The sequence below is a fragment of the Anomalospiza imberbis genome, chromosome 5 (assembly GCF_031753505.1).
Source record: "Anomalospiza imberbis isolate Cuckoo-Finch-1a 21T00152 chromosome 5, ASM3175350v1, whole genome shotgun sequence".
Taxonomy (NCBI): Eukaryota; Metazoa; Chordata; class Aves; order Passeriformes; family Viduidae; genus Anomalospiza; species Anomalospiza imberbis.
In genome coordinates this window covers 62,557,310-62,581,130 of record NC_089685.1, presented here as the reverse complement: position 1 = coordinate 62,581,130, position 23,821 = coordinate 62,557,310, and the positions used below count along the sequence as shown (strand labels likewise).

The 23,821-nt window shown below is 53.5% G+C and overlaps 1 protein-coding gene and 1 long non-coding RNA gene across 3 annotated transcripts; one reads left to right on the top strand and one right to left on the bottom strand.

Annotated features, from left to right (window-relative positions):
• Positions 1 to 2,023: 2,023 nt before the first annotated feature.
• On the bottom strand, positions 2,024 to 6,603 carry LOC137474638 (uncharacterized). The gene is made up of 2 exons (XR_010999441.1): positions 5,900 to 6,603; positions 2,024 to 2,363 (listed from the first exon to the last, which is right to left on the bottom strand). It is a non-coding gene; the product is annotated as an uncharacterized lncRNA (long non-coding RNA).
• TNFRSF13C (TNF receptor superfamily member 13C) lies at positions 5,154 to 9,985 on the top strand. Of its 2 annotated transcripts, none has more exons than XM_068191389.1 (3): positions 5,154 to 5,455; positions 5,869 to 6,027; positions 7,587 to 9,985. In XM_068191389.1, the coding sequence occupies exons 1-3, from the start codon at positions 5,311 to 5,313 to the stop codon at positions 7,898 to 7,900; spliced, it is 618 nt and encodes a 205-aa protein (XP_068047490.1). In that variant the 5' UTR covers positions 5,154 to 5,310; the 3' UTR covers positions 7,901 to 9,985. The 2 variants fall into 2 exon arrangements, with proteins under 2 accessions (XP_068047490.1, XP_068047488.1); XM_068191387.1 differs by having other exon boundaries at positions 5,163 to 5,455; positions 5,866 to 6,027.
• The last annotated feature ends 13,836 nt before the right edge of the window (positions 9,986 to 23,821 follow it).

Genomic DNA, 23,821 nt, shown 5'->3' with positions numbered 1-23,821 from the left:
AACATTGCATCCTTAATACACTCATGGAAAATCTTAACATTACTCTGCACTCAAGCCTATGCAAGTAAAATCACTCTGGCTTTTTAGAGCAGGCTGAACCTAAAGGTCTGTGGGAAGCTGGAGGATATTGTAGAGGAACTGGGGCAAGTGTGGCTTTGATTTTTGGCTCTGGAGTCATCTGCTGGAGATTCATGCCTTCAGAGTGCAGTGATGGGGCTTCCCACTGTGAGTACAGGGGAGATTTCTGCCCTAGCATAAAGGATGTGTGATCTGGCTGAACTCACCTGTTCTGAGGTTTTTCCTGTGGCAGCACATCACCCTCAGCCACTGGTTTCTGTTTTGGTGCTGGAGGTGCTGCTTGGCCCTGTCACGGTATGTGAACACTCCCTATGAACAGCCACAGGCAAAACTGGGGGGCCACTTGGCCCCCCTCCCAGTTGCCTGAGGGACATGGGACAAGATGCCACTTCTCCTCAGGATGGGGGTGGGGGCAGCATCCCTGCTGCAAGGCAGAGTGGGCAGGGTGTTTGAGTACTGTTTGTTCACATTCAGGCAGAAGAGTCAGGCTCAGTTCGCGCTGTGTTGCTCATGATGTGGGGGGGGCTTGCAAGAGCCAGGGACCCAAACCTCGCTGAGTCCCCCCCACACTCTGCAGAGCAGCAAAAGCATCCAGCACACCGTCTGGAAACACCCCTCACTCCTCCCCACCATGGCAGATCAAGGGCTCAGCTCCTCCAGGGCTGGATCCGACAAGGGAGGTTTTTCCCATGTCCTCTGTGCTGCTGTGTCCCTCTTGGGCTCTATGGATCAGGGAGGGGGAATGGGCAGAGGGAGTCTGAGCTCAGGAAGAGTTGACCCACCCTTCTGTAACCCCACAGGGTTCTTCAACAGGCAGCCCACTGAGAAGCCTAATTTGAGTGTTCAGCATTATCAAGGTCCCTTTGCAGAGGGAGGCAAGGACATCTGCCCTTTTTTCTTCAGCCTTGCAAACAAGCAGAGCTCCAGGGACATATAAACAAGGAGCAGGGAGATAAATTCCATTCAACAGGGTGGTGCACTGCCCCACACCAAACACCCCATGCAGGTGGCTGAGCAGTGTCACAAATCCTCTTGATAGGAAGCAGAGCACCTACAGAGGGATCTGGGGTTTGGAGTGACTGTGAATGCCTTGAAACCTTTGGTTTCCCATATTATTAATAAAATCTTCCCAGATTTTGTCCGTAAGCCCACCTGGCTTTAGGAAGGATCCCGGTGGATCCCAAGGAGAAGGTTTATGCTGGAGCTGTGAGAAATCTGCTCCTAATAGCCATAGTGGTACTTTTTGTGAAGGGATGTTTCCCACCAGCCAGCAAAGGAGTGTTGGGGAAGGGGTGCTGGGATGAGGTGCTGAATGGGCTTTGGGGGTTGGCTCCAGCCAAGGCATTCTACTGGACCATCTGAATGCGGGGCAGGTGTCAGGCTGTGCCAAGATGTTCCCGAGGCGTTGGGTGCATCCTGCCAGAGGTTTGTCCTGAGGTAACTGGGTCTGCTCAGTAAACACCTCACAGCTTCTCTGATCGACAAGCCTTTGAGTTTCCGGTGTGCACGAGCACAAGGTGAACTTTCGGGGGATATTTTCTGCTACACGCGGTTTTGCAAATGCATGCGTGAGTCACTTCACCTACCCCTGACACCAGAGGAACTGCTCACACGAGTCCAGTCACTCATGTGTGCACGAGCCCTCACGGGCCACTGCCAACCCTCCATGCTCCTGGAGCACCAGCACTGCCCTGTCTCCCACAGGGATCCCAGGTATCTCAGCTGACCTCGGCCAAAGCCAGCCCTCCAGGTGTGGGATAGGAGCAAACGGCACTGGAAATCGAGCTGTCTGACTCTGAGATGAAAACGTAATTCTTAAATCGCTCATTTGATATCTTTTCTGGTTTATTTGTTTAATAAAAGGACTTAGCCAGAGACCCAGGCTCCTGGGGTTTTCGTTTCTCTGCAGAAGAGATAAGAAAAGCGCATTTCCTTATCCAGTGAGTCATTTTTTCTGCTCTTTAATTATGCATTTGTGTGATTATCAAGCGTATTCAGCTCTGAGATGCAAACAGCTTGAACTACTCACCAAGCTTTAACTTTTGCTATTCCAAAAAGGATTAACCACAGTTATGAAGGGTAGGGGAGGCAAAGATGGGGGAGACAAAAAGGGGGACAACTGATGCCCAGAACCTGGGCTGTGCCCATGAGCAGGCCCACATGTGAGTGCTGTTGGGGTCGTCAGCACTGGTTTTCTCCTTGAGAAAGCATTATCATGTGTAAATTTAAACATATCTTCTTGGCCCAGGAGGAGGTGGACAAGGTGGGACAAGAGCAGGGAAGACCTGTAGACCATGATAAAAAGAGATGAGAAAATGGGGGGGAATAGGGTAATGTCAGTGGCAGCAATGAGGCTGCAATCTCCTTCCATGTAACAGGACCTGGGAGCACTTCATTCACAGGAGGGCATGACGGTTGCCATGCCTGGATTTCAAGTTTTCTTTAAGTTTTCTTTCCATGTACTGAAATGGGATCTGTCGGCTCCTGAGCTTTAATGTAAATCTTGCCCTCCATGTTGAAAGCACTGTGTAGGTTACTTGTTTGGGCTTTCCCCAGTGTGCATGTTTGACTGGGCTTACAGAGTTAATCTGTAAGTGTGGTACAGCAGATGCTGGGAACCACTTCTTGCCCTGCACTTTAAGCCAAGCAGGGAGGAGAGACAGGAGGAAGAGGGGCATGGTGACAGTCCTGTGGTGGGACCCACAGAAATAAGGGCTGGGGGTCCCTGAGAGATGATTGACATGGGGGAAGTGCAGTGGGGGCATTTGAGAGGTAAGGCAAACAGGAATGATGGAGAAACATACCTCTTTGGGAAAAGGAGACTAGCAGGTGGAAACACCCCAGGGCAAGAGGAATGGCAAAGCCTTTGGAGCAGGGAGGTGGTTTGGGGATATGTATCCTGCCAGAGCACCGGAGGTTTTGTGGGGATCCTCTGCCTACATGCATGTCCTCAGCCCCATCAGCCCACAAGACAAGGTATTTTCTTGGCCCTAGACCCTACACTTGTGCTTCTGAGAGCTGCCTACTGGGTTCCAGGTAGGAGATTCCAGGTGCCCTCTCCTTGCCAGGTCTCTCTACTGTGGAGCTCAGATGTGAACTGGAGTGAGCCTTGGCTTTTATTTTTCCCCTTGCTGTGGGTCATGGCTCTGCATGACAGCTTTCCATTCCTTGCCGCTGCTGGACACTTGACTCTCCAACTCCCATGCCTGCACCCCAGCCCTGGTCCTCACCTGGGGTGTGCAAGAGGCAGAGGGAGGGTCAGTTAAGTGGGATATGGAGAGATGTGCTGCTGTTTGACCCAGGCCCCCCAGCAGGTAGGAGCAGGGCGAGCACAGCCTGCTCACGGCAAGCATTGAGGCAGAGGGTGCTGAGCTGTCTGTGCCATTTGTGGCTCAGGGCTGTGCTGAGAGAGGGAAGTGCTTGCCATGCCCACGCTCGACTGGGGAGTTTTATTTTGACTAGAATGGAGTGGGAATAGCTGAGCCACAGGCACAAGAATGGCCGGCCTCTCACAGCCCCTCAGTGCAGCCCACAGCCCTCCAGCAGCCGTTCCTGCTGGCATGGCACAGGGGTGAGGGAGCAAATGCCTGGGCACACTGGCTGGAAGGGGAAGTGAAATCACAGCAGGTTTGGAACTGGTGGGCAGTGACCAGGTTTTTTTGGGACTTTGGCTTGCCTGGAGCCCTGCAGCGCCCACGGTGGGGATGAGATTGTGTTGGGGCTGCTTTGACATTGCTATGATGCAAACTATCCCCTGGAAATGCTGCTGGCAGGGAGGGAGATGTGCTGTAGGGCAGCTCCTCCCCTGCAGGGCATGGGGTACCAAAGAACTGCACTTGGGCTGAGATCTAGCATGGGGAGCTGGTGCCTGCATCCTACTCAGAACTTCAGGAGGTGGGATATGGAGCCTATGGGCTCAGCTTGTCCAACAGTCACTGGTGAGGAGCAGGCACATTCAGGAACCAAGTCCTCAGGCCTGTCTCAGAGGACCTCAGCTGCCAAGTGGGGCCACCTGGTACTCCATCACCTTGAGCCAGAGCACCCTTTGGATTTTTTCCTCCTCCCCTGCCAGCCTTGATCCAGGACAGTAGGCAGTAGAGGCCTCACTAGAAGGAGTCCAGATACTGTAGCTGTTGGAAGGACATGACTCCAGCAGTAAAGCCCTATTAGGGATCTCCTGGGTAGGGCAGATCACTAGTGTTGCTTCCCTCAGCTGAGAGCCAGCCAACAACTCTAGCTGGCCCCTTTCTTTCCTATGGAGTTAAGAAAAAGAAAATGTGACTTTTGTTCAGTAGGAATGGAAGAGATCCACCTACAGCACTGAAATCCATCTCTTCAGGTCTCAAGCATCAGGCTTTGATGTGTGGGTATTGGTGGTGGAACATTTCACCTGCTCCTCATCAAGAATGCCTGAGACTATTAAAGGCTTTTTTTAGTCCCTTCCAGTGGTTTGAGGACCAGGCTTGCTTGGTGTGACCTGCTTTGCCCATTTACTGCCCATTTACTGAGCAGAACCAGATCTGAACCCGGGAGAATGAGACAGGGTACTGAGGAGCCACGGGTCTAGGTCTGCATTGGAGAGGATGGAGAAAGAAAGATGATGGAGAACAACATCAGTAAGGATGAAGAACATACAACAGTTGGCCTGCTTGCAGAGCAGTCACTGGAAGGATGTGTCCTTGGGGCAGTGGGAGCTTTTAAAAGGGGAAACATCAGTGCCCTTTCACTCTTTTCTCCTCTGGTCCTTTGCATTTTAAATCCAAGACAGATCTGTGCCCCTGGGATGTAGTCTTGTAAAGATCTGTGCATAGGAAAGTCTCCTGTAAACACTGGAGGAGGCCGAGGGGGCTTTTCAGTGTAAGCAAAGGAGGGTGCAGGCTGGGGGACATTGCCTGGGCTGGGGCCAACATGCAGGTGGGCAGGGGAGGAGCGAGGATCAAGGAGGTCAGGCTGGGTAAGAGGTGCTGCGTGGCTGAGGCACACAAGGGGCTGTGGGGATTTTGGGAACATATTTTGAAGGAGAGGGGTAGTTTGAGGGCACATTGCAAAGGCAGGCAGGGGTAGGGCTTGGTTGCTTGCTCTCCTCCTCCCTGGTGAAGATCCGCCCCAGGCCAAGCACAGCGATTGCGAGCCCCAAGGGAGACGACGCAGCTTGACAGACTGTATCTCCCTCTGCCACGGGGCCTGGGGCGCTGCGATTTCACACTCCGGCGGCCCTGTCACTGCTACGCCATGCAAGAGCTGGGCTCTCACTCCCACTCTGCCATGTCCTCATCGGGAAAAGCTGCCATTTCCCCCTCCTGCCTCTCCTTCGAGTGCTTCGATACCCTGACCAAGTCATGCATCAAGTGCTCCGACCTGTTCCAGGACAACACAAGTAAGGGGACAAGGGCAGCTGCAGTCTGAGCTCCCCAGGGCTGGGTGGTGGTGGGCCAAGGAGGCTGGGGGCACCTCAGGGGTGGGCAAGTGGAAGGCACCTTCTCCTGAGAATGGCTATGGAGGTGGCAATGGAGGATGGAGCACCACCTTCACCTAAAGCAGAGGGGAAGAGGGGAGCCAGTTCCAGTGAGAGGAACATGGTGTAGGGAGAAGTCGGATGATCCACCCTAGGGATCCCATCAAGCAGGGGGATATTTTGTTGCTGGTGGCAGGTGGGTCACAGTTAAGTGCCACACTTCTTCCCTGCGACCGCAGCCCCCAGGCCAGCCAGCCAAGTGAAAAATGCTGCTGCCCTCTTTCCTCCTTCAGCTTTCCCCCTCCTGACACTACCAGCATCTCACCCCACAGCAGAGCCTACCCTGGCACCCACCGTGACCAGCACCTTCCTGATCTTCGGGGTCCCGGTAGTGGTGGGGCTCATCCTGGTTCTGGCTGCCATCTGTGTCTTCCTGGCCTGCAAGGAGGGAAAGCAGAGGAGAAAGAGGAAGGCAGCAAATGAAGAGGACAAAGGTAGGAGACCTCTTCCTCTCCCTCTCACAACACCCTGAGGGCCCTGGGGTAGATGGGATCACTTACTGCTGGCTCCACTGAGGCACAGCCCAGGCTAGCTCCTCCACCTCAACATCAGCTCCACAGGCATCCCATGGCATTTTGGGGCATCTGAATCACTGCCTGAGTGACAGTGTCCTGCATTCCCTGGGAACCTATGCCTGTACCTGACTGCCAGCACAACCCTGCTGAGCCATCCCTCTCTTTGCTGGGTCTCCCTGTGCCTTTGTTTGCTTAAAGCATGTCCTGGCACCATGCCCTCTCCACAGGGGACACGTACAGAGCACTGGTGAGCAGTAGCTTTGTGAGCTCACTGGTGAGAGCCCTCTCCCCCACTAGCCAGAGGAACATGGATGGAGTGGGAGTAGTGGGGGCAGTGGTGGACACCTGGGGATGGCTCCAGAGGCAGCCTCTCCCTGTGGCACTGCAGTGGAGGTCCTATGTGGACCGCCCCGCTTGCTTCTCGTGCTTGGGATGTCCAGCATCCTCCAACATGCATCCCAAAGACCCCAGTGGGATGTCAGGGCCAGCCTCATTGATAGTTGCCTCAAAATTAGGGCTGGGGTTCAAGGAATGGGGCTGAACCTTTCCTATCAGGTTACTTCCAGGAGAGTAAGGCCACAGTGCTCTATGATGGCCCACTTTGTTGGGGCGGCTCTTTCCTCCCTTGGAGGCCCCTGCACTGGCACTGATTCAGCCTTGAACAATCTTCTCAGAAGTGGTCTTGCCTGGATTCACCCCTCCCCATTCCAAGGTAGGGGGTATGGCTCCCCAGGACCCCCAGGAAGGGCTGCCTCATAGGGATGCTGGCACTCACCACTGCCCCACCACCCGGATGGGTGTCCACAGTGGACCAGCTGGTCCTTGTGCCCTGGCTTGCCTGCACGCTTCTGGCACTGCCGGATGGTGACTCAGACCAGGGGGACACTACCCGGGGCCTTTCTGCTCTGTGACAGCCCATGACGCACATGCCTAGGAAAAATACCAAAAGCGAAAGAGAAGGGAGAAATCCAGTGGTGAGAGAGATCTGGCCATTATGGAGAGCGTTGGAGGCTCAGTCTCCTGTTGCATACTCTGGTCAACATCCCCTATCCCCTATGTCCCCCAAGGCTGCACCACAGCATACCCAGTGCTGTGGCACTGGATGTGTGGGAAGTGGCAGGAGGCTTGGGGCTGGAGGCACACGCCTGCGTTCGAAGTGTGTAAACAAGTCTATTTTTAAGTGAGAGGCAGTCGGGGAGGGCAGGCTGCCACGGGCTGGGCTCTTCTGCTGCCAGCAGGGTTGAGGGAGAGGACTCGAAGTGGAAGTGCAAGTTTCGGCCCTTCCCTCTTGCCTTTTAGGGGAGGAAAAGCCCATTGGTTATAAGCAGGAGAAATTCTGCAGCAGGAGAGATGTGGGGACCTTGCAGACTCCTCCTGTTCCAGATCCATCTTCTTCTCTAGGGACAGGACCGTCTCCCTGGGACCTGCCTGACCCCAGTCTATGAGCCCAGTAACCCCCTTTTCTTGTCCCTTCCCAGAAAACATAGACATCGCCAGCCCCCTGCCCAGCCAGGACTCTGCCATGCCAGAGGGAGATGGTACCCTGAACCCAGCCCCATGCCTGCATCTTGTCGGGAGCCTGAAGATGCCGGGGCCACCCAGGAAAGCCAGGGCAAAGCAGAGGCCATGCTGCCAGGGCGATGCTGATGGCGACATTGTTCTGCTCTCTGCTGTGTGCCCCCGGACTGAGGAATGCAACCACAGCTTCCCGCTGCCCGCCACTGAGCTGGGGGCCACAGCGCTGGTCACCACCAAAACCACCCAGAACTGTGCCAGAGAGGAGAGAGTCTGAGGGCAAGGGGAATGGAGCTGGAGTGGTCTGGCCAATCCCTGTGGACACTGACAGCCTGTTCCTGGGATGAGTGAAGCCTTCCATGGGTATGAGCTCTGTGAGGACCAGGTTTTGCCTTTAGCAAGATCAGCCTTTTTAGATGACTGTCCTTTCTGTGCTGAGTCCCAAGTTACACCTGTAAATGCTGGAGGAAGCCAAAGTGGATCATGCTGAGTTACAATGAACTGTTGACAGCTGCCATGGCTGAACTACTGGGAGGAGGCAGAGGAGACACAACATGTGAGGATGGAGTGTGGCAGCAACTGCTGTGCCATTTGCAAGGTAGCTGTTGTGCCTGGACATGTCTCCTGATGGATGGGTAATTGTTGGGAACGCCAGAAACTGCAGGGGAAAAGGAAGCAGGGAGTTACTTTAGGACCAAATCTCACACAGCAGTCGCTCAATTTTTGCTACTGACCTCAATAAAAGGAGACTTGAGGCCGTATGAAGCAAGGCACACCCAGCATCTACTCTATTTACAGTCCTGCTGCCCTGTCTTCTGCATTCTGTGATATCCAGGTCTTTCCACCCTCTGGGCTCTCTCACACAGTGGCAGGCATCCACCAGCACTCATGGGAACCTCCTCCACAGCCAGGTACTCTGGGGATAGGAAAAAAGTTTGTATTCCCAGGCAGTGAAGAGGGGAAAAAATCTGTCCTTGCTCTGACCTATAGTCCCTGAAGTTAGGGAGGACCAGGGGCAGGCAGTGGAGACAGCTAGTCCAGAGGAGCTCCCTGAACGTGCCATTACAGCCCCAGACAACTGTCACTTCAGCTCACTGTCGCTGCAGAAATACTGTGTGTCACTTGGGATGGATGCTTCCACACTGCACAAAAGCAGTCAGGGAGTGATGTGAGCGTAGGCAAGATGACTTAATTTATGAGACTGTCCTCAAGGCTTTGCCTGTGTGGCAGAGCTGGCCAGCATTGCTGATCCCAGGCATTTCCCCATAGATGGATTTCTTCACCTGCCTGTAAGTGGCTTTTCTGCACAGGAAGGGCTCTGTTTGGGAAATGAACTCATTCATGTGGGATTGCTGATTCTGAGTAATTACAGCAGGTGATGCCCCCTGGCTGAACAGAGACTCTTGGTTGGGTGAGAAGCCCCTGGAGAAGGTGATTAGTCACTTAGAAGTGCTTTGAAGGGTTCTTTACATGAAGCACCATCTCTAGTCTGTTCTTCCTTAGATGAGGTGGCTTCCTTGTCCAGAAGGTTTTGGACACTGAACAGAGCTGGCCAAGCAAGGTGTAGGGGCGCTGACACCAGGCACTAATGGGCCACCGAGTGCCAGTATTCCCAGTAGGGTCAGCTGGAGGCACTGTGTGGAGGGGATGTCCCTCTGATGATGGGAAGGTGACTCCCTGCCCAAGCATGAGTTCCCCCTGGGGCTGCAAGGACAGATGCTATTGTTGAAGGGTGACCACCCCTCTTCTCCCCTCTCTGCACTGCAGCCAGATTCATGGCATCTGTCCCATAAGGGCAACCACAGGTGCCAAGGCCAAAATTACCACGATTCCTCTCCCAGACCTTAACAGACTGGCAGAGGTGAAGCCTCATCTGACTGAGCCTCCACTCCACATGATCCAGGATGGGATGTGTCCCCATCTCAGCCTTGGGGCTGAGGATGGTGGAAGAGGTGGTCCACATGCCCAGTGACTCTCTCCTGGGGCTCCAGACACCTGTGTCAGAAACTGGAGGCTCAGAGGCTGGTGTCCCAGCTACACACAACAGCCATGCTGCCCTTTGCAGAGGGGGTATTGCCACAGCATGAATCAGACATCTCCTCATCATCCTCATGCTCCGCACCCAACCCTGCGAAGTAACTTCAAAAGACCTTTGTTTTATCTGGAGTGGGGAAAAGAGACGAAGCCAGGTCGGGAGATGTTTTGTCACTAGAAGGATTGCCTCTGGGAGACAGAGCAACCTGTTTCAGGGGAGATGGGGGTGATATGGAAATGGAGCAGAGCTGTCAGGAGCCACCTCCACTTCCCTCCCAGTGACAGCAGCAGCCCAGTCCTGTGGATGCACTGCCCACCCCAGATGATCTGGGAATTTGAAAAAGAAACACCCATACAAATCCTATTGAAAAAGCTCCTCTTTCTGCTCAGGTAAGGACTTCTCTTCTCATTTCTGCTGGAGCTTAAGCCAGACATCTCCCTACATGGGATGCCACTGGCATTTGCAGCACGCAGAGTGGCAATTGGATCCACACTGTATTCCTCAACCAGTGAGTGCCCCTTGGATCTCCTCTCTGTTATGGCATGTGACGTGTCTTCCCTGCATCGTGTCTGCCCGACTGCCAGCTGTGGTGGGGCAGTGCTCCCCTTCTGCCTAATCTGCCCAGGAGGGATCTGTAGCCTGCTCTATGTGCTTCTCCATCCTTATGTACAGGGCAAAGGGTTGTCCATTTTGTCTGCATGGAGAGCCAAGGGAATAGAGATGAAAAATATGGCAGAAAAATTAAAGAATAAAGTGAATCCATTGTCAGTGCATGCTCAGAGATCTGAATGGGGTCCCCATTTTCCTGGCTTTAGGGGTCTCCAGTATGATGGTCCTTGGGGTACGGCAAGGCTTTGAGTTGGAGAGGCTCCCCTGGCAGTGGCAATATCAACACATTGCCTATATATGGCCACCTCCATGGCCGAGAATCAGCCAAGCCTGGCCATCTGCATCTCCCCACAGCCATGCCAGGAGCTGGCCATTAGGACAAGGTCTGGGGAAAGTCTTTTTATGGGGGGATGAGGTGGGGATGTTGCCTGTCTTTGACTTTCCACAGCAGTTTCTCACTTCCCTCTGTGAGGCAGGAGCTGTGCTTCCTCCTCAGCCTGGCACTCACCCCGCTGCCCGCACAACTGCCGAGAAAGGCTGGTGAAGCTGGGCTTCATCTGGCTGCAGGGACATGGGGTTTCAGAGGGAGCCAGGGGAAAGTCTGAGGAAACCCCTGGGCAAGAAAAGTCAATTGAGGCTAAAACCCTCCTCGCTACAAAATCACCTCAGTATCTCCCTAGACATTTCAACTCCACTGACCCTGTTTTGGAGGAGGTAATGAGTATATTTGAGTTCCTGCAAGTCTCACCAAAAATGCCGGTGGTAAAGGAAAGAAGCCTTGGTGTCCATACCGACATGGGTTTGTTTTTGTCCATGGTCCTAAAGGCAGGAGCCAGCTGGCCAACAGAACATGGCAGTGTGAGGAGAGGTAACACCTGGCCAAGGGTCTTCTGCAGCCACCAGTCATGTCTGCCAAACCCTTCTCAATCCCATAGGCTCCCCAGACTTCAAAGTGAGGCTTTCCTCCCTCACTTGCTCCTTTCCAATCCCATTACTGGTTCACCCACCAGTCCAGTCTCCTGATAGTTCACGCACAGGCCCAAGTACTCCAGCCTAAAGCCCTCCCCCACCCCCAGGCCCCTGCAGACCCAGCTTGCCCCTCCATGGGCGGGGCCTTGACAGCAGGCAGGGCAGGCAGGGCAAGTGGGCACCGTTTCATCCCATACACCAAGTAATGCCCCGATGGCAAATGTCCAACAGGGTCCCCGCGTCTCTGGGTGCAGCCTCTGATCCCCGCACTTGCTGCAAGGGCGGGGCTGTGGGGCCACCCCATCGTCTGCTTGCAGAACATGGATCTCATCCCATCCCACAGGAGCCTTTCCCACTGGTCACTTCCCAGGGCCAGCCATGGCACGGCGACACGTGGGTGCCCCTGAACTCCTCGGGGAGCACCAGTGGGAGGCTGTGGGAGGAGAAGAGAGGTCAGCAGTCCCGGGGCGCCTGCCACGAGGTGGCACTGACACCACACACCGGCCGGCAGCGCCGCAGGGAGCGGCACGGCAGGGCCAGTGCCCCAGGGCTGCCAGGGAGAGCCAGGCAGGCTTGTGGCCAGCCCCACTTGTGCCAGACGGAAGGGTGACATCTGGGTCTCACCCTGTCCGACCACACAGCCCATCACCGTGGCCTCTAGGCTGCCCAGGAGAAATGGTTGCTGGTGACTGGACACCTGTGGGGCAACCAGAGGCACAGAGAGCTGCTGCTCCATCCCCCAGCAGCACTGAGCACCTCGACCATCGTCCTGCTCCCCCGAGCAGCCCATTCCCACTGGTGTCAGACCTCTCTGAGCATTCTCCAGGATGTGGACCTGCCAGCCAGCACCTCCCTTCTCCATCCCCTCCCTGTCAGCCTCTGCCAAAAAGGAAAATACTGTGCTACCCACCAAGCTCCCCAGGTGGAAAAGGCCAGGGTCGGAGAGAAAGGGCTGGCCGGGTCCCTGTGCGATGCTGTCAGGGGACCACAGCCTTCCTGATGCTGCTCATCAGCATCCCTCCCTAATTGCTACCCAGTGCCTAATGACAGTAATTAGGAAGAACGAAGCTGCCTGGGGACTGGAAGCGCTGACGGAGTTGGGGGAGACAGATGGTGTTCGCACTTAAAGAAAGATTGGAAAAAAAACCCCAAAATTCCACTCAGCTTCGATCAGCCTCCTTTTCCTTTGCTTAGTGTCAGGATCACTGCGGTGCACAGGCACATCAGGCAGAGGCAGAGGTGTTGCACTGGTCATTTTCAGACACCATATCTGCGTGCACACACACACACACACACACACACACACACACACGCAATTGCTGGTATTTTAGAGTGCCGAGGGAGCTGTGGGAGGGGGCACAGTGCCTGCCTGGGTACCTGGCACGGAGGGGATTTCCTCACTGCTTTTGTGGGCTGATGCTTTCCCCTGGGGCCACCCCCACAGCTCCCGGCTTTGCTGGCTGTGATCAGTGAGCAGCTTCCCAGGGGTATAAAGTGAGGGAACAGCCCAAAACCACCTGAGCGGCTGTGGTGAGCAGACAGAAGCTCTCCTGGCAGAAAGAGTTGGCCAAGGGACAGCCCCACATTGTCCCCATCACTGTGGAGTGAAGACACTACACTGGGTTTTCCAGGAAGCACCCAAAACTGGGTGTCAGCAACCGGAGCAGCTGGACAGGGACTGCAATGCACTCGGCTTTACCTGCCTGGAGAAACCCCACCTACAGAAAACCCCCTCCAAACCCTTTCACACAGCCCCTTCCACCTGAGTCCTGGGGTGATGCTACCTGCCTCCAGAGCTACCTGCCAGACTGCAGCTGCATCTGGGCAGAGAGATGATACTGGGGTGTGAGGGAAACCCCCTTCCTGCCCCTTAACAGCTGTCCCAAATGCTCTCAGGATGCCCAGGACCTTCGTCCCCCAGAGCACCCTGGGGATGCAGGGACAGGGTTATGCTAGTTAGGGAAGATGCTCGGCCTCATGGAGGAGGATGCTCAGCCCTGCACTATGGCATCAGCCTGGCCTCATTCAGGGGATGCTCCAAGAAAAGGCCCAAGGCAGGCATAGGACAAGCCTGCACATCCCCTGGGCTTTGGGGGGTAACTTCCCCCTCTCCCACATCAAATGGGGTCATTTTAAACCCATTCTTCATCTGGTCACAGCTAGTGAGGCGAATAGAACCTTGCCAAGTGACACAAACATCATGTGACACCTGAAGTGATTGGTGGTGACAGGCAGATTGTGCAGGGAGAGCCTCTGCACTCCTTTCAAGGTGCTGCTGTGACAGGGACTGACTCCCCTCACTCCCAGGGACACCTCCAAGGAATGCAGGGCTCTCCTCCTGATGGGAAGCTGGCATTCCCAAAGGGCTGTGTAAGTGGACACGGGATGTGGAAGATCCCCAAAAGTAAGGATCCAGTTTTGGACCCCCACAAAAGGGTCATCTGGGCAGCAAGGTGGCTGGTGCCAGAGCTAGAGCACACGATGCAGCCTGCCCTGCTCCAAGCTGCATTGCATCCTCCCCTCCCTCTCCTGCCTCATGTTATTTCTTCTTTTTTCCCTCTTTTTCTGAGCATGGGGCTGTGATGAGAGCCCAGGGTGCAGCCACAGGGGTGTAGAGGGAGGGAGTCACCAGCAGTGGGGTGCTGTGGGGACGGAGCCCCATGTCATCCATCTGCTGTCTCCAGTGTCAGCTGGCCACAGCTCCCTGGCAGCTGACAGGAGCTGTTCTGAGCCTGGATCAGTGGGCAGGTGTGGGGGTTTGGGTGACAGCCACGGGAGGCATGTTGGGAGGACGGCTGCAGGCAGGGAAAAACAGGTGGGATTTCTCAGGAGATTCCCCCATCTTCCCCCGTCCACACACACTCTCTGCTGTCCTGTAAGGTTTCAATGATGCAGATGTCTTTCTCGTTTCCTTCCCTACGGGGTTTGCAGTCTGACTGACTAGGTCCCACTACCCAGATGTCGCTTCCTGATTTGAGAAGTGCCGGCATTTTGTGGAGTGGCAAAACTCCAGGATGAAGGCACCTGCAGCCAAAAACTGTGGCCAAGACTGAGCTCAGGATGGCAATTTAAATAGGGTTTTATAGCAGGGGTGACACACAAAAGATCATCTTCCTCCTACGCCAAAAATAATTGCCATTCTTATTCTGTGACAATAATAATATTTGGTAAGGCTGTTAATTCTTTGTGAAGTGAGGATAATTTTAAAACTGGTGATTTAAATGCAGCATTGCAAAAGTTTTTGGATAATAATAATAAAAAAAAGCTGTTTTCCTTAACTAAAAGGTTTGCCTTCTCCATTAGCATTTCCAGTGATGTCCAATAGTTTCCCATTAGCAAATTTGCAGATGATACCAAGTTGGGAGGGAATGTCGGTCTGCTGGAGGGTAGGAGGACTCTGCAAAGGGACATGGACAGACTGGATAGAGAGGCTGAATCCAACAATATGAGGTTTAACAAGACCAAGTGCTGGGTCCTGAACTTTGGCCATGATAACCCCCTGTAGCACTACAGGTTGGGGACAGAGTGGCTGGACAGTGGCCAGGCAGAAAGGGACCTGGGGGTACTGATTGACATCTGGTTGAATATCCAGATTTCCAGGTGGCCAAGAAGGCCAATGGCATCCTGGTCTGTATCAGGAATAGTGTGGCCAGCAGGACTAGGGAAGTGATTCTTCCCCTGTACTTGGCACTGTTTAGACCATAGCTTGAGTCCCGTGTCCAGTTCTGGGCCCCTGAATTTAAAAACGATACTGAGATGCTGGAGTGTGTCCAGAGAAGGGCAATGAAGCTGGAGAAGAGGCTGGAGCACAAGTCCTGTGAGGAGCAGCTGAGGGACCTGGGGTTGTTTAGACTGGAGAGGAGAATGCTCAGGGGTGACCTGATCACTCTCCTCAAATACCTGAAAGAAAGTTGTGGCCAGGTGAGGGTCGGTCTCTTCCCCCAGGCAACCAGCAACAGAACAAGAGGACACAAGCTTCACCAGAGGAAGTTTAGGTTGGACATTAGAAGGAATTTCTTCAGAAAAAAAGGTAATTAGGCATTGGAATGGGCTGCCCAGGCAGGTGGTGAAGTCTCTATCCCTGGAGGTGTTTAAAGAAAGACTGGATGTGGCACGCAGTGCCACGGTCTGGCTGACATGGTGGTGTTCGGTCACAGGTTGGACTCAATGATCTCAGAGATCTTTTCCAACCTCATTGATTCGGTGATTCTGTGACAAGGACCTCAACCCTTGCAGAAGGGATCCAGTCTCCTTCCCTGGAGAAGAATGAGCACACGAGGGAGGCTGCAGCTGGTCACCCTTGCTGGCCTCTCATGGCCACCACTGCCCTCCCTTGATGGTGACCCTAGTTTATTTGCAGTGTGAGCTGATAAAAACACTTCCTTCTCCAAATGAGAGGGAGCATAATTTTTGCACTGGACAGTCCCATCATGGACAGTCAGAAAGAACTGGAGCAGTGGATTGGGATGAAGGGGAAGGAGAGACCTGTTAACTCCCTCCCAAGCCCCTTTCAGAGCCACAGCCCCAGCCTCCCCTACCCCCTTAATACACTCCTGACAAATTCCCTTTTGTCTTTCTTCCTGTCCCTCACCACTAATATAAAAATTAAATCTATAAATGCTTCTGGGGTGACACATTTCCCAGTGTACTCCCAGGAGTGGTCTCTCTGGGTTTGCTCTTCAGCTCCTCAATTATTTATCTCTGCAAGGGAACAGGAAAACAAACTCAGCGAAGCAAACTTCATGCCCTGTAGTGACACCATGAGTTATTAAAAAATATAATAAAAATTCCCCAGTGAGTCATTTAAGAGGCACTTAAGCAGCTCCAACCACAGAGACGATAGTCATGACTAATTGTTTACAGCCAGCTTTGGCTGGGGATGGCCAGGGGCAGGACAGAATCCGGATCCCCTCATGGCAATTCCCAACAGGGATGTTTGGGGGGAACCCTACTGGTGGATGGCAAACACTAAATGTCCTCATTTACAGTTTAAGGTAATTGCAAGCTCCCTGTAAGCCTCATATGTTCTGGGGTGGTGGAATGAGGTGATGCAGAGGATGTGGGGGATGTAGGGGATGTGGGAAGTTATAGAAACTGTGGTGGGATGCAGGGGATGAAAGAATGCAGGAGCATTTGAGGGATGCAGAGCAATGTGGGGGATGTGGTAGAAGGTGAGGAATGTCATCGGAGGTGAGGGATGCAGAGCACACAGAGGAATACAATAGACACAGGGATGAAGAAGATAGAGGGGATTGGGAGGATGCAGGGCGTGTAGAGGGATGTTCATCTACATGGGCAGATTGTGCCAGAGGGCTGCTGGGAGCCCTAGGCCCCAGCACTCCCCTGCCCACCTGAGCCCCATTCCAGCTGTGATGCCAAATGGCCACAGGAGCAGCAGTGAAAAAGCCCCCTAAACACCACCTCTCTGTGACAGTGAGTGTCCACTGCAGCCAATCGAGCACTGACCCCATGCTCAGGAGAGATCTCCTTGACCTCTCCACCTGCTGCCTCTCACATCATGGCCAGTCCCCTCTGCTCCCTCAGCCGCAGGGACCGGCTGGGGCACATCCAGTTTTCCTGCTCCTGGCACAAAGAGCAGCAGTGGCAATGCAGGAGATGGCTAAATGCTGCGCAGGGAGTGCGTACAGCCCGGCATGGGTGGGCTCCAGCAGAAAGAAACTGTGGGGGAACTGCTGGCCTTGGAGGTGTTAAGAGGAGCTTATCTTTAGCTCATCCCTTGCTTTCAGCCCAAATCCAGAGCCCTCCGCAGCTAAAATGCCCATGCCTAAATTGTGACATGCTTTGAAGCCAGGTTTATGTGCGCTGCCACAGGGGCAGTGTTGAAGCCTGTCTTGCTTCAAGGGATCCTGTGATCCAGCTTCCACTCACGAAGCCCAAGCAACATTGTGGGTCCACGCAGGCCCCTGCTGTCCCCGCTCTGCCCGGGAGCCAGCACGCGGCAAACGCTCACTTGGGCAGTGCTTAACCCCTCGCTCCGCTGTCCCCGCAGCCCGGCACGGCCGACTCGCTGCTCTCCTTGCATGCCGCTGGCACACCGGGCTCTGCTTCAGCTTGAACGCCGGGAAAAGCAAAGGGCATAATTTTAGGAGAAGCGTGTGAAATGTGTTCTGGCAGATCAGCCGAAGAGCTCTCCAGCGCAAGGAAAGCATTAACATTTGCAAAAGGTCCTTGCAACAAAGCAATAAATTCCCAGCAGGCAAATCCAGATGTGGGGATGTACGAGCCCTGGGATGCAGACAGGGACGGGACGGGTCCACTGGTTTGGGAATGATTCAGGAGTGTCCTGGGAAAGAAATGTTCCTGGACAGGAATGTTACACTGCAGGGTTGAAATGGTAGAGGCAATCAGAGTGGGAGGGACCACTTGCTCCTGGCTGGGATTGACAGCACAGAGATGTACAAGGGGATGAATTTAGGCTTGGTTGGGACAGGATCTCCCCTGGGTCTGAGCTCCTTTTCTCCATCAGCCCCTCTCCCCCACATGATGGATTTGCAGAGAAAGGATGGGAAAAAAACCCTGAAGCCTGCAGCCTGTGATTCATCCTTACTATATTTGCACATATTATTAGAAAGATGAAAATATAGCCAGAGCTGGAATTACAGATTTAGTAAGCAGGACTGCCTATTTCAGCATATACTGCTTCTTCCAATGACTGTAACTCTACAGGGGACCAATTTACACCCTCACTAGCATTAAGGCATTGCCCTACACAGTCTACTTATATATCTGGGTGGATATATTCAGCAAGCAAGTCCTTCAGGGACAGCAGTGTTTGGGTTCTGGTGCTGCCCACTCAGTATGCTGTGCAACTGGCTGGTGTCCGTAAACCTCAGCCTCAACATTCAGTCTCCTGCTAATGCTCACCCAGATTTTGGGGATATATCAGTCCATGAAACCCACAGGCAAGAGACTCTTGTTTGCTTGCTGCTTTGCAAGCCTTCTCCATCCCTGACAGGGAGTTTGGGATGAGTGAAGAGGGAGAAAGCCAGAACTTGCCAGCTCTTTGCTGTAACTCACTCCAAGCCCCCATCTTTTTACGAACAAATTATTAGCACTCCCCGCAAGTTTGAACCCATGCCTGGCCCGTACCCACCCTTGTCCCCATGACTGGCCAGTGGGCTTTGTACCCATCAGGTAGGGAAGGTGGCTGATACCTCCTTGTGACACCTCTCTGTGCTATCCCATGTGAGGAGATCTGGTGCCCTCTGTGAGCCTGGGCACAGCACTCTCCTGCATGGGTTCTTCTTCCTTGCTGAATTGTTAAATGCAGTCAGGTGGATGGGATATCTGCTGTAGTCCACTTGCTTGGTTTAAGACATTTTGGTTTGCTAATAAACCAGGTTGATTCAATATTTTTCTGCCTGCAAAAGATGTCTTTCAAGGTTTAATAAAGCAGCAGGCAGCTGTGTGACCTGAAGAAGACCAAATAAAGTACCAGGTGTGGTTGCTGGTCTCCAGAATCTTGCTAGCAAAAAGACTGTGTACTGAGCCCACTCCAAGTGCGAAAGCTCTCAGGTGTGCCAGTGTGGAGGGACCAGGAAGGCAGCACTGGATCCCTGCTGCCAACCCAGAAAATCATGTGTGTTTTCCCATGAGGTGGCAATGCAGTGTCTGGAGGAGCTCATGCCAGGGACATGAGGAGAACTCCAGGATTTGTCTGCTCTGGCTGCAGTGGGACATAGCTCCACAGGGATGTGACCCCAACAGGGTGAGCAGTGCAGTGACACAGATATTTCGGCAGAAATACAATGACCTGCATGGCTGAGGTCCGCAGGGAAGATTTTCTTGTGTGATATTTTCCTCCTTTTGCTGGAAGTAAGGGAGAACCTCTGCTTTTGGGGTTTTTCTTGTTTGTTTGCTTGGTTTTTTTCTAATGGCTTCAGCCCCAAGAAAGGAAAGGGAGCCAGGGAGCTGACTCTTGGGACAGTGTGTGACAGGATGCTCTGAGCAGAGGAGACCCCACTGTGGTTGTGTTTGCTGTGAGAGACACTGGAGACTCCACTTTTGAGATTGCAAAACACTGTGTGACCCCAACCACTCACCAGAGAGGTGATGGCACCCCTATTTCTGTCCCTGGCCTCCTAGTGAACATGTGGAAGGTATTTTTATCCTCCTGCCAGCTCCCTTAGTCACCGGTGCTTGCTTTAAATGGGTCAACAGGGAATAAAGATGCGACAGCCCTTGCTCCCTCGCTGTCTGTCTTGGAGCACATTTACTGGCAGCACTGACTCTTCCTCCCCTTGCACTCCATCCTGTCCAAGTGTTTTTGGAGACCCAGGAGAGAACTTCCTGGCCCAGGCAGTGTCAGCTGCAATTAACTCCTCATTAAAAGCCAGTGGTGAGGCAGCCCCACTGCAGAGCTGCTGTGTGCCAGGACAAGGGCTGTCTCCTGGGACAGTGGAGAAGCAGGTAGCTGCCCTGATGGTGGCAGAGGCAGTGTGTTGGGGTGGATGGATGCGCAGGGGAAAGGGGCAGCAGGAAAACTGCATTCATTTCACATGCCCCAGATGCATGGGTACAGGGTGGCAGGTATGGCTTTGGGGCATTGGGGGCAGATATGGCCCTTCTGAGCCATTTTGGGAAGGAGATGAGGTTCACTAGGAGAGTCCATAAGGTTTGCATCTGCTGCCAGCAAGGTCATGGAGCAGATGCAACACAGGATGACATCATTTGACAGGAATGACCCCAAAACCACGGTGATCTGCCTGGACAGTGCCAGCCACTACCGTGACTCCCGGTGCTCACTGCCTCACACATCTGCGCCTCGCGATCATTGTGCCAGCACCATGGTTCACAAACTCCCATTTGGTGACCATCCTGGGAACTGTAGCAAAACTTGAAGGGTTTAGAACCAGGGCTCTGCCTGAGCACTCCCCTGGCTCCAGCCCCAGAGCGCTGGTGCAGCCCAGCTGATTCTGTGAGCAGTGATCCCTCTTCCAGCAGCAATGCTAGCTGGTCACCATTTAAACCATTTAAAATGGTTTGTTCCTGAAGGGTGACTACAGAGCTTCACATCTGCTCCCACCCGGCGTTTCAAGGGTGAGATTTCCACTGCAGTCGCCTTTGTGGCCAACTCCCGGCTTAGAGGGGACAGTGCTCAACTTCAAGGTGACCTCAAGAGATGAGCATGGGGTGAGTGCACCACCCAGGGAGATTTGGGCCTAATCCTTGTGACATCTTATACCCAGAGAGAGAGAAAAACAGCAGGAGACAAGCTGGATGCGGAGAGGAGGGGGGCAGAGGGGGCAATGGCTGACAGAACCAGGCAGTCGCCTCCATCACATTTAAAGGAGTTCATTCTCCTCCTGTCTCCTCAGATCTGTCCTCCTGCTGCACTTGCACAGAGCCACGCAGCTTGGCTGCCCTGGGGAAGAGGTGAAGGGAGGGGGACCAGCTCATTGGGAAATGTCCCAGAGAGGAGCCACAGCTCCAGGCACACTGTGCAGAAGGGATTGCTCACCCTGGTGTGAGCCAGATGGAGAGTGAGGGGCTGGCAGACTGCCTGGGACCCCCAACACATGCAGGGGGAGTGGGGTGGGTGCCAGCAGCCCATCTCTCCCACTCTGTGGGAGAAAGGATCTTTGCTGCAGGAGGAGACTATAAAGCCCTCCCAAAATACCAGCAGCTCTTTCAGGGGGCTCTGGCACAGTGTTACCCTCAGGCACCTCAGGGAAGGAGCCAGGCCTGCAGAAAGCCAAAAACTAGCATAAAGATTGTGAGAGTAGAACAGAAATAAGGAAGAAAGTGAAGATTTGGAACTTTTCTTATTTCATCTCAGGCTCTTGAGCCTCTAGGCTACACTCATTTTACCTTTTCAAGTCTTTTCTCTGTGAGAAGAATGACTAGAAACCTACACCTTGCTGATGAAGGCAGAGCCCCATGGGTACTTTGGTGGGTGGGGAACCTGGCAGGGCCTTTGGAGCTACAGCACCTTTGATTTCTGAAGTCACAGAGCCTGCCTGGCAGGTCAGGGAGGGAAAGTGGCATGAGAGTGGCAGTGAGGGCAGCATGGCCTGCAGTGGCATCCGTCCCCTGAGGTAAAGCTGGTGCAACAGGGAACTGTCTCTGGCGATGATGTGGAAGACGGCAGAAGGGCCACTCAGGTGTTGCTAATTTTCAAGACCGAGCTTTTTTTGTCTTAGCAATTCTGTTGCTCAGCAAGGCATGACATTTCCCTGCCGCCACCAACCCGGCCACCCCTTCTCCCACTGGCCCTGCTGCCTGATGAGGGCAGGCTGGTGGTGGCCACTGTCACCACACAGTCAGCAAGCTCCTATTCAGAGCTGAAGGACAATCTGGAAATGTGAGCTAAACATCTAAATGTGAGATCAATACTAAAACTTTCCCCGCACCTCCAAAGAGCCATTTGGCATCTCTGATGCACATACTACCTTCAGACTGTGGGATGGTGCAAGTGTCTGGGCTGTTCTCCTTCTCCTGAAGTGTTGGAAGTATTTTACCTAGAGCAGATTTGAGCTGTCGGTCTTCCCCATGAAACAGGGGCTCCAGCCTTCACTCAAGAGGGACAAACTGAGGTAAGAGCTCCCATGTTTGCAAATCTTTATCACTCTGCTTCCTTCCTGCCTCCCAAAATCAGAGGCCCAGGGTCTGGTCTCAGTCTCTTAGATGCCAAGGGAGCAGAAACTGGGAGATTTTCTGGCCATGCTGTGCTCAGTGACACATCAGTGCTAACATGGAATCTCTGGGGCAGGCTGGGAAGCAGCTTCCTGAGCCAGCTGGGTTTCTGCCCAGGGTGTGGTTCCCTTTTCCCATGCCCCAGGCAGGACCCTGGGGAAGGGGCCCTCTGGCCAAACTCTTCTCCCAGCTCCCAGCTCAACACATGGCTTCCCTTTTCCAGTGGTGCCAGGACCATCTACCCCATGCCTGCCAGCTGCTCCATCCTTAAAAAAGATGGTGGATGGGAGTTTTTGCACCTAATTTGGACATGGCCCAAGCCTGCTGGGCTCTCCATGCTGCCACTGGTAGAGGAGAAACCTGCTGCTGGTGGATGCCAAGAGTTTATTTTTCTCCTCATATTTGCAATTACCTCCACTGGTTGTTACAAATATTGGGGGGGAAAAAAAAGCGCCTTAAAAATGATTGGTGCTGCCACATCCCTGCATTTACCCCCCTTGTTCCAGCAGCCACAACCCATCTCCAGCCAGGGCAGGGCCATCATCATTCTCTGACTGCAAAAGGCTGATGGTACATCTTGAAACAGACCATGAGGGGCAGAAAGCAAAGGATGAGGCCAAGAGCAGCACCAGAGGGCGACTGCACAGCTTGTCGAGATGAATGTCCAGCAGTGAGAGCCCCAGTTGGAGGACATCAGGGACATCTGCCTCTGCAAGAACTATGAGACTGTGAACTGGTCTTCCAAGAGGAGTGATGAGTGAGGATTAGTACCTGGGAGAATTAAACAGAGCTCTCCTCACTTGGTCACACGCCTTCCCTGCCCACAGTATCAGCCAACTCACAGGAGTTTTCACAGCCCCCTCCACCTGCACCCTGGTGCCGCACTCCGACAGCTGCAGAAGTGACTGCAGACCTGTCACATCCCCCACCCTCATCCCTCTCTGCTGCTTTTGGCATGTTTTTAATGGTGCTTCTCTTGCTCCAGTCTGAGGCCTGTATATAGCCACATACATCTCTCTGTCAGGATTTTCAGTTTTTCTCCTGTTCTGCTTAATTTACTACTATTCCCCTCACTGTATATTATCCCCCTTACCCTGTCCTTTGTGGAGCTGCAGGTAGTTACTGAGACCCTCATCCAGCCTCAGCACTTTGCAAACCTCACATAGACCTTCAGAAATTATTTGTTGGGAGCTAATATCTTGCCTTTTTCCTTTTCCCTTCTTTTCCCCAAGATTTGCCATGGATCCTCCTGCATCTCTGGTCATAGGAGTTTTCAGTGTGCCCTGGTCCCTTGTTCTCCTTGGGGGAACTGGTGGGTGCACCCACCAACTGTCCTTGTATTAGTCTCAAAGCTATTCACTAATTTGCTCTTCCTGTGTGGAAAACACAGGACTTGTTTCACCTAAATCCCTGCTGCTGGTGGCATCTGTCCTGTCCTTGGGCTGGGATTTGGGAGGCAGAAGGAAAATGACATCTCTGGTAGGAGCACCAAGGTGACTCCTGATTGCTGCAGCGAGGCTGCTGCCGGCATGGCATGGGGACAGTTCCTGTGTGGGAAAGTGGCATGCTTGATTTTTAGTCTCCCAAAAGACAGAGGCTTATTGCACAACAAAATGCCATCAGGGTAATGGTAGGAAACCTGAAGCAAATCCCTGCCACTAATAGGATTGGGCCATCTTCAGCAGGTCTCACTCGCAAAGGCGGATCATGCCAAAATGAAGCTGGCTCAAAAGCCCACAGGCTCCCGGCAGGCAAGGGAGCTCTGCTCACAGCCAGCCCTCTGACAGCAAAGCCCTCTCCTTCCTCTGTAATCCAGTGAAAAGAGACATCAAAGGGCAAGCACATCCATCCTGGGATACTCTTGGGAGGCCAAGGGCACAGAGAGCCTGCAGTTTGCTGCTACAGAGGGGAAGAGGCAGCTTGGCACAT

What these genes read in the sequence shown, in the direction of transcription:
- TNFRSF13C (XM_068191387.1), top strand. Translation starts at nt 5,311, where the DNA reads ATGCAAGAGCTGGGCTCTCACTCCCACTCTGCCATGTCCTCATCGGGA. An exon ending in CCTGTTCCAGGACAACACAA is followed by an intron (nt 5,456 to 5,865) that starts GTAAGGGGACAA and finishes CTCACCCCACAG; the next exon opens with CAGAGCCTACCCTGGCACCC. An exon ending in AGCAAATGAAGAGGACAAAG is followed by an intron (nt 6,028 to 7,586) that starts GTAGGAGACCTC and finishes GTCCCTTCCCAG; the next exon opens with AAAACATAGACATCGCCAGC.